Source organism: Pundamilia nyererei, unplaced genomic scaffold (genome assembly GCF_000239375.1).
Source record: "Pundamilia nyererei isolate P.nyererei 1_Seehausen unplaced genomic scaffold, PunNye1.0 scaffold00003, whole genome shotgun sequence".
NCBI lineage: Eukaryota > Metazoa > Chordata > Actinopteri > Cichliformes > Cichlidae > Pundamilia > Pundamilia nyererei.
In genome coordinates, this window is record NW_005187404.1 from 1,500,045 (window position 1) to 1,510,435 (window position 10,391).

General features: G+C 43.2%; 1 protein-coding gene across 2 annotated transcripts in view; it reads left to right on the forward strand.

Annotated features, from left to right (window-relative positions):
* Positions 1-9,412, forward strand: part of dscamb (Down syndrome cell adhesion molecule b) — a 128,429-nt gene extending 119,017 nt beyond the window's left edge. The window contains exons 29-33 of one of the 2 annotated variants that reach the window (XM_005720578.1): positions 40-155; positions 235-399; positions 2,241-2,441; positions 2,857-3,159; positions 8,049-9,412. In XM_005720578.1, coding sequence (XP_005720635.1) covers positions 40-155; positions 235-399; positions 2,241-2,441; positions 2,857-3,159; positions 8,049-8,551 — 1,288 coding nt within the window. In that variant the 3' untranslated portion in view covers positions 8,552-9,412. The remainder of the gene's footprint in view (positions 1-39; positions 156-234; positions 400-2,240; positions 2,442-2,856; positions 3,160-8,048) is intronic. The other variant, XM_005720579.1, reaches the window with a different exon arrangement.
* The last annotated feature ends 979 nt before the right edge of the window (positions 9,413-10,391 follow it).

Below are 10,391 nucleotides of genomic sequence, written 5' to 3' on the forward strand. Positions count from 1 at the left end.
GCTGAAAAGTAAGGATTTTTTTCCTATTAATCTCCTCAGTAAGAACACCCGGACCCCTGACACAGTGAACAAGCAGCAGCAAACGCTAAGAATGCACATCGACATCCCCAGAGCACAGCTCCTCATCGAGGAGAGAGACACCATGGAGACAATCGGTAAGGCCCTCAAAGTCAAACTTGTGCGTCTAAGTGTAAAATATGGACGATTCTTAAAGTCTTTTCCTCCGTTTTGCAGATGACAGGTCTACCGTGCTGCTGACAGACAATGACTTTGGGGAGACCAATAAACAGAAGTCCTCCACAGTGACCCACACAGTCCACTACCAGTCTCTGTCACAGGCCACTGGACCGCTGGTGGATGTGTCCGATGCTAGGCCTGGAACCAGTGAGTCCCACCACCGTCAGTGCTCAACATTTATTTCCTCTACTACTAATAATACTAATACTACTGCAAGTGCTGTGCTGTGCTTCTAGCATACTGTTGAATACTGTCTTGTGGATAAAGCAGTAATATTGCTTTATTTGGTTGTTCTGCAGCTTCATCTTACACCATAAAACACAAACAGTAAAAGCTTTTCAGTGCAAATCGCGCTGAAGTACAGTACATGCAAAGCAAATGGGTTTTCCAGCTGGTCTGAGTTTAACAGTAGGCAGCTCACGTGGAGTATTGTACCACCTTTCAGCAGTGAGATGACAAAGCACAACAGCTGGGCTTCTGGTGTTTGAGTCCCACTGAAGCAGAAGTGATGAAGAGCTGTTATCTCCCTGCCTTTTCTTGACATATTCCCATCTGACTGCCGTGCTCCAACTGGCCAGCTGGACCCGAGTACAGACGCAGACCTCAATGCACACACTTAGTGATGTACCAAAGTGATTTTGTGCAGACAGTTAGCTGCAGATGGATTCACCTAACAATATATTGTGGTATTTGTAACACCGAGTCACGCAGTTCATTTTGTCCTAATTAAATGGCTTAAACTTTAAATTATTCATTTTACAACAGGCTGTTTGAAATGTAAATCAAAACTAAATGGAATGATTTGCAAGTCTCACACACAACAGAACACAGAAAAAATAAAAGACGTTTAAACTGAGACATTTTATTATTTCATAAAAAATATCTGCTCTTTTTGAATTTGATGTCTCAGAAATGTTGGGTTGTAGGCAAGAAAAGGCTGGAAATTAAAGTGGTTCTAAACAGAAACAAGTGGAGGACTATTTTGCTACTAATTTTGTTAACTGACAACAGGCCAGTAACATGGTGAGTATAGGGAAAGACATTTTTTAGGGAAGGACAGCAAGACAATGCTAAACCGCAGACTTTATAGTAGAAGACTCAAGGTGCTGAACTGACAGGGTGAGATAACTTCCCTCTCCAAAAGTACAGCAGCAGGGTTCTTGACTGTAAAAAATATGACTGTAATTCATCAGAAAAGTTCTTAATTTTCATTAACATGTGCTTTTTAGTTTTACTTGATATCTGCCAACACATAAACAAGACATAAACAGAACAACAGCATATCTGTGCTCACATAAAATTGAAAACATGGGCACGAGTCCAATATTCATCACAGTCAAACACACGCATTTGCAGTCATTTTTAATCAAACAGCCACACGATTGGGTCGTTTAATTTGTCCGGTGGGGCATGAACCCAGATGCTGACTCTGCTTTTTTTTCCTCCTCCCTGCTGCTGGCCAAACACCTCCATCATTTATCCCCCCATCCGCACAGATAAAATTACAGCCTGACCTACTACAATTACCAGCACTATTCTTCTCTGCACAGATCCAATCCAGGCCTTTTTTAAAGACTGAATCTGCCCAACAGTGAATAGACCAGTAGTCTGTCTGGGTCAGGGTGACAGGTGACGGTTTGTGTGTCTGTCTGCAATGAGACAATTGGATTGAGTGTAATGTTCAGTTCTCTTAGAGAGAATAATTGTAGCTTTACATGAAAGCCCAGCAGGAAACGCACATATTCACTTTTTAAATCCCTGCACAGTTACAGAAAAAATGTGTTTTTTTGTTCGCATCCATTTGTCTCGTGCCTGTCATGTGTGGTGGACTCTGCAATGGTTGCTAGGACTAAATAGATCCATCCATGTCATTGAATAATTATTTATTAGATAACTAATAGTTAAACTAAAAAATATGCCTTTTGTTGTGTCAGAGGACTTTGGTGGTTTGAAAATTATTACCTGTGTTCATTAACAGTGCGTCCCCCTCTGTCCTTACTTAGATCCCACTGCCAGACGCACTGCCAAAGCTGGTCCTGCCGCAGCACGGAGCCGATACGCCAGCCAGTGGACTCTGAACCGGCCACACCCCACCAGCTCCTCACACACCCTGACCACTGACTGGAGACTCCCCACTCCGCGTGCCACTGGATCTGTGGACAAAGAGAGCGACAGCTACAGTGTCAGCCCCTCACAGGATACAGGTAGAGCAGTGCTGTCCAGAAACAACATGGACTCATATGTAGCCCTTGGTAGAATTCAGGGTTTAAAGTTGGAGGAGGTGACGGAAATCGTGTTGCTGTTGGGAGATGTTCAAGTGTGAAGAGTCAGCATGAATATCACGTTGGCTTTTCTCTGCAATCCAAATCATTTGGGCTGCAGTTTTTTATTCCAAACTGCAGTTTTGGGGCGTACTCTTGGCTGAAGATTGCTGGGTACAAGTCCAACTTGAACCCACGCATTTTTTATATTTAAAACACATTAAATAATAAATAAACCTGAAAAGCACAGGAAATACGGCAATAATCCACATATATGATAAACCGTAGCTTTTCATAATACACCATTCTTTACAATAACTAAGCACGTGCTATACGATGTGTGACTTGTGACCCTCAGATCGCGCACGGAGCAGCATGGTATCAACAGAGAGTGCCTCCTCCACCTACGAGGAGCTGGCCAGAGCCTATGAGCATGCCAAGATGGAGGAACAGCTCCGCCATGCCAAGTTCACCATCACCGAGTGCTTCATCTCTGACACCTCATCTGAACAGATGACAGCAGGGACCAACGACTACACCGACAGCCTGACCTCTAGCACACCGTCCGAGTCGGGCATCTGCCGCTTTACCGCTTCTCCGCCCAAACCTCAGGATGTCAGCAGGGTCATGAACATGGCCGTGCCCAAAGCGCACAGACCTGGTGAGGATGTGGTGTTTGTCACGCCCAGCGTACACACAGTTCGTAGCTGAACCACCCTTTCTGACAGTAAACTGCATTTAGATGTACAGAAAAGCTTCTATATTCGTCTTCTTCATTAGGAAAACTAGTTGAGAGAATTTAACCAGAAATCTAAGACAAAAAATGTGGGCAGCTGCAATCATTTATGCCACATGCTTGAGACTGACTGGGTTGCTCATCTGAACATAGCTTAACAGATGTTGCAGAGATCCATTTGCTTTCATGTGCACCTCTCTCACCTGTGTGGTTCGCACAGGAAAATTTGAGCTACTTCTTCACCAACAATGTGAGCAAACATGTCCTGGAAAGATTTTTGTTCTCCTGTTGCAGCCAACACGAGCTACAACAACACGAGCTACAACAACACGAGCTACAACAACACGAGCTACAACAACACGAGCTACAACAACACGAGCTACAAGCCGACAGGCAGGTATAGTTTTGTGTAATGGGCAGAACAGCTAAATCACATTACATTAAAGATTTTCTCTAACCTCTCTAGTCTTTCAACAAAACCAGTGACTTTGGTCTCTTTGGTTTTTAAGCTGTTTTGTAAATGACCACATATTATTCTGCAGAAGCAGGCCAGTTCACTTTATGGCCACCCTCTGCTTTAATTCAGCTGCCATCAGCTTCCCATCCTAAGGATGCATCCCCTTAGTCTTCACCCAGCTGGTGCTAAGGTATTGTCTCATTAAACCAGTACAGAGCTCTTTACAGGCCTCCTGGGAGAGTAGCTCCTTGTTTTGGCAACTTTTAGGCCCTTAACAAAGCAACAAGAAGAATTCCAATATGCAGTTTTCCCTGCTGAACCCCGGGGAAGCTCGTCATTGTTAGAAAACAAAAAAACGTTTTACTAGTAATTGATACGTATGTTTTGTTGTTGTTTTTAAACTGTGACTCCAAAGTTTTTCATTACTTCTGCAATTTGAGGTAGACCTGCTGTGCTGTGCTCTCTCCTCTCGGTTTGTAGTCTTACCTTACGTGACCCTCTGCTCCTCCTGGGAGATTTGCAGCTCAGTTACAAGATCTGGCAGTCCCGCTGCAAAGCTGCTGGCCACACACAGAAGCGCAGACATTCAAAAACACACACACGTATTCACAGCTCTTTTGTCATCCCCTCTGATCTTTGGGGCCACAGATAATTAGCAGAGTCGAAGGTGTTTGGAAATTTAGGTCTGTGTTGTTGTTATTTTGTTTCTCAACAATAAGCATCCCAGAATCTTCAGTTTGACCTGACTGGGTTGAGGCCTCTTGGGCTTCATTATGTTTGTAACATTTATGCACAGGACGGCGGACTCGTATCACCAGTTTAGCGGAGAGAGAGGTCGGCTAAAGGCTATCAGTCAACCTAATCTCTATTGCCTATTGTCACTCGGCACAAAACGGCTCTTTACCGCCACACTGGAGACCTGTCAGTGTGATACCAGACTCTTTTCAGGCTGGTGTGGGAGCGCGGAGTGTTGAGACCCTGGTGTCATTTACATTAGTAATTGACACCAGGTCTGGTAGGTACGGCTTTTCTTAGCTGTATAAGCATTGTGCATTTTGCTGCCTTTGCAGTTAATGGACTATAAAATGACTACATGGTTTTCTGGAAGTTTACAGTTAACAAAGATTTATCAAAGCTCTATTTATTAGTAAGTTGTCTTGTAGAGTACAGAGAGAGAGAGAGACGCAAAACATTAACCAATCTGGCCAAAATTATTTAGAAACATTGTATGCATATTACTGTTGAATATGTGGATGCAGGATCTCTGTCACCCAGGTCACGGTAGTCCTGAGAGCTTGAAAAAAGAAGGGAATGGGCCTTCTTTTATTTGTGATGACGTGTCCCCCTCAGGATCATCTCCAAAAGGAGAAAGTCCCCAGAAGACCTTCCTGGCCAGTTACCTGGGACTGAAAAAGCCTCTTGAATGAGAGTTTAAATGTTTTCAAAGACCAACAGAAGTCCAATTACAGGGAAATAGTGCTATCCAAAGCACAGGTGAGCATGGAAACTGGATGATAGGCGTAGTTCATCACTTATGGTGTGCACTTGCCCAGGACCGCTGCCGTATTAAACTTCTTAAAAGACATTTTTAATGCCATGTCATGCTTGCTTCTGCAGGTGTAGCCATACAGATGTGACAGCAATATCGATCTTTCCAACAAGCTCTTAGAAGAGAGTGACTTTCCCAAAATGCCAGACAGCTCATTTAAAACATCTCCACACTTGTAAATTCTAAAAAATACAGACCCAGTGTGGAGGTTGTTTTGCTTGACTGTGGGTAAATGACCTGACTTCAACCCTATATTTGTCTCTATTACACCTGAGTGACATGAGCTCACCTAACCTGTCCATGCAGGGGTCAAAGGTGCAGCTCTCCACTGGGCCTTTGCAACAAATCCTCTGGATTTACGGGGCCATGAGCAGCAATCGTCGCACAATCAGCTTGTAAATATTTTGCGCGTAGCTCTTCTTTAACGACACACATAATATCCTTTGCAGAAGACTACAGCGATAAGGCAACAGACACTTGCACAGATTAATGTGTTTGGCAGAGAGCTGCGGTTGTATCGTGGCTACACATAACGCCCCATTACTGAACGATCGGAAATTTACTGGCTGATGAATTTTCAAACCACATTTCTAATGAGCCCCCACGGAATCACTTAAATCTATATTTAATTCAATCAACACTCCTCCTCATTCATCATCTTTGGTGGCACTAATAGGGCTTGTTATGAAACACAGTAAATTATTCATTCTCCCCGTGAACCCAGAAATCCATTCTCCAAGGTCACGTTGGGCTGAAAGTGCAAACATGACCTCGGCTAATGCTGTGCAGGCAGGAAGTGTGGGTCTACATATAGCGTATACTTCTGTGCATGTGTGGGCCGAGTACATGTGAGTGTGTCAGTGTGCGTGGGAGAGAGAGTGCATGCGTTGAAAATGTTATTTTAGCGTTAAATTGTACACGCGTTGAAATGTTGATCCCTGCTCCCGTGAAACATAAACGCTCCATGACTAATGAAACAGTGCAGGTGCTGCTCAGCTCATCAAGTGTTCAATCTCGCCGCAGAGCACCCAATCTGGTAACCTGACGCTCTTTTGAGATTGGCTTGTTTGCTGTGTTAAACATGTAATCCACTCAGTAGAATGGATACAATAGCAGTAAACTCGCTGAACCCAAAGCGCCTCTCCTAATCCAACACCTCACAGGATTATTTAACAATTGACAGGACAGCATTTAGTCAAAGTTTATCACTTGGTCAAGATATTAAATCTGACCTGCTTTATGTGTCCACAGGCCTTTGAAGGTTCTTCTCATTCCTGCAGTGAAACACTGAGAGAAAAGTGCAAATTGACAAATGAATGAATGTCATACATATATGCCGGTGGCAGAGACAAAGGCCATCACTCAGCTTCATCGCTTTAAGAGGAGAGAGCCACTGCATCACTGCATCCGTCCCTGACAGTGATAGCAAAGTTAACACTGTAATATTCACTTTCCTATTACATTATCTCCTGCACTCTTTTCCCAATACCAACTCTTAAATTAAATAGATTCACAAATAGCGAAGATTGGTATTACATTAAAATAATAGTCGTGAATCATAATCCCGAGAGGGGCCCAAGGTGAGAAAATGTACCGGCGTGAATGTGAATTAAATATAGATTTCTTTTCCGGCTCTGTGCAATTAATTTAAACTGAGGGGAAGGAAGAACAAGCAGGGAGCCCAGAAAGTAGCTTCACTGTTTCAGGGCAAGCAGAGGCATCTCTTAAAATCAGCTTATGTTAAATGATATCTCAAAGATTTCTTTATTTCCTCCTCACCGAAGCAGTGCCTTAGATTGATTTAAATACCCCTGATAGCTGACAATAAATAACGCTTCCCAAATCGATGTCTTCAGCAAATCAGCAAATGACCGCGTGTAATCTTGTAAGTGATGAAGAAGCCAAGGAGAATTATCACCCGACTCTATTGCCAGTAGCTCTGCAGAGCATTTTAATGGCTTTCACCTCATTGCTTTGGTTTATGGTGCATAACATAACTACTCATTAGTCCCACTGGTCTTAGCATTTCCTCCAGACACAGAAGCTAAATGATTTAAAAAAAACATCCTGACACCCATTATAAACTGTCTCGCCCCCCAAAACCGTTAGAATCTATGTAATTGAGCATTTAGCAGCTAGAGATAGAAAAGACAGATATTTCCATCATGGGCAGAGAAAAAGAAAGCTACCCAAGGTTGGTAACCCCACTGGCAACCTCCGGTCTCTAGAGAAGAATATGCATTCCCCAAAACAGATGGTGAGTAGTTGCTGAAGTTTTCTGGGTGAAATTGGTCACAGGAACCCTGGGTGCTGCACCTTGGTCTCTACCAGATTATTTGCATGGAAAACACAGATTTGTCTGCAAACACTCTCTAACTAACCACCTAGCACCAGCCAGACTAGGAGAACAATTCACCTTCACAGCCTCAGCACTGAGACCAACATGATTCAAAAGGCGCAACTCCATTGCAGTCCTCACTTCTTCATTACTGCTTTGTGAGTAAGTGACGAAGGTGTTTTCCAGACATGTCAGTGTCTTCAGTACAAACTGTGGGCAACTGCAGCAATCTGCAAGCAACCAAGCAACCTCAAGGAGGTTTGGGTGTAGCGCTGCATACTTCTTTGTGACCACTTTATAGTATTAGCAAGCATCCTCCTGCTGTGGTTTCTCATTAACCAGTGGTTGCCATGCAGTCTCCAACTGGTCTTTAGGCCTGTGTGAGTGGGACATTAGTTAGTTTCACAAACACCTTAGAAGCTGACAGCATTTTTAGTCTTTTTGCTTGTCTCCTGTGTGTCACCTCCCAGGAGGAGAGCTGGTCCACTTGCCGCCTTACCTCCGTATGGACTTCCTGTTGAACCGCGGCGTGCCTCTTCCAGCCCGAGGTGGGGGCGTCAGCAGCAGTAGTGGCAGCAGCAGCAGTGGAGGTGGTGCTGGAGCAAGTGGAAGTGGTGCCGGTGCTACAGGGGAAACAAGAGGAGGCGGAGGAGCCATGGGTCAGACCTGCCTGGAGCCCCAGAGGAGCCGTACCCTGAAGAGGCCACCTCCCATGGAACCCACCCCTATGGAAGTGCCCTCACCCAGGGAGGTTCAGCAGTGGCAGCCAGGAACTGCTTCCACCCTCCCACACAGGGATGTCCGGGAGAGGGGAGAGGCCCGTGGTGAGGTCCGGGGAGAGGTCCCTTCCTCAGGAGATCTAGCCCAAGCACAGGCTGCCAAGCTTAGCACCTCCCAGGAGTCACTGCTGGACTCCAGAGGACACCTGAAACAAAGCAACAACCCCTATGCCAAGTCTTACACTCTGGTATAACACTGGGACACAGAGGACTGCTTCAGACAACAGGACTACTGCAGACACACTGGAGGAGGAAGGACAAGAGGCAGACGAAAGGCACAGGACGGACAGTTTTCCACAACAGAAATTGTTGTATATAGAGCTGTTTCTGACATGCGTCTGAAGTGGATGCTTTTCTTTGAGTCTGTCTTTCTTTCTTTCACTCTTTTCTTTGTTTCCTCTCTCGCTCTTCTCTGTTGCTTTCACACCTTTCATTCTCTCACGCCTCGCTCCTCTTCTGATGAAATTTTCTCTCACAGTTTTTATTTTCTACTTGAATATTCTTTTATTCTAAAGTGACAAAATATGAGGATTACCAAAATGATTTATTTAAAATTTGAGAAAGAGAAAAAAATACTATTGAATTTATATCAAGGACAATTATAGTCATTATTAATATTACTATTATTATATAAAACAGAAAATATTTAAAAAAGAAGAAGGGACAGGGAGGAGGACTCTGCAGGAGAACGTTGCTTTCTTAATTTATTTTTGTTTTATTGTCGCAGTGTGATGAAATCTGTGGTTGGGAAACTGAGGGGGGTTTTAGCACTACAAGGAGCCAACAGAGGAGAAGAGGAGAGACCCCAGACGTGACCGCCAATGCTGACCAATCGTAATGTTTTTCAACCTTTCTGACGACTGCATGGCGACTGATCCAATGACAATTAATAGGAATGGCTGGACATCCCAAAAAAAAAAGAAGAGACAGAGAAAGAGAATTTTTGTCACACTATGAAATTATACAATGTGAATATATATAAAGAGATCACTTTTATTTGTGGATATTATGGGGAAAATGATTTGGTTAATAAAGTCCTTAGTCATGTTTGCACACATCTGAGTTTGATTTATATTTCCAAAGATCAATATCCCTCCTTTTTCTTTAACCTGGTTGTTCTTATACTTTCCACCTACTTTCCTCCAAAAAAGGGCAGCCATATCTGGTAATATCTAAAAGAGGTTTGATCAATGACCTCCTGATGGCTGCAGCCTGATTTTCTGCATATTTAACATCATTTTGACAATCTTCAAAGTTTTTTACTTTGAAGATTGTTCCTGGAAATGCATTAGTGTGCAAAATCCAAACACTAGTGCATCCAAAATAGATTAATAATTAAAAAAAGTAAGCTTTCCTTTACCTTTTGTTTTTTGTTTTAACTTTGGTAATAACAGCTTACAGTTAATGAAAATCTGAAATCCTGTATCTTAAATTATTAAAATGTTTAATTTCCAGTGTGAGTAAATTACTATTCAGACAGTGCAAATACCTTGTATCACTATAGTTCAGTACACACAGCTGTCATTGGGGAACAATGCATCGAAGCCACAGAAGTTGACTGCTGAAAATATTAATGGAAAGTTGACTAGAAGTGAAACGTGTGGTAGGGAAAGGTCCACCGGGTGCAGGGGTGTTTGCAGCCGTGACAAGATTGTCAAAAAGAACAAAACTGTTCAACTTGGGAGAGCTGGAAACTGAACACAACGCACACAAAAGAAGAGACTATCACAACTAAACAGGAAGTAACAGAGCAGAAATGCAGACTTTACACAGAGACAAAAGGTAAACAGACGGAGACGGTGACAGGAACGAGAGAGGCAGGAAATACACAAACTAACTACTAAAACTGTCAAAGAACTAAAGGCACAGATAACTGAGGTAAGGAAAGCAAACCCCAATATAAAGAGAACAGAAAACAACATTACAGAATAAGATTGATGAAAAATACAAAACTAGAGAAACTAAACATCTCAAAACTCAAAACCACAGTCCAAGACCCACAGAGGTTGCATTCGAGGTATATGATCTGTCAGA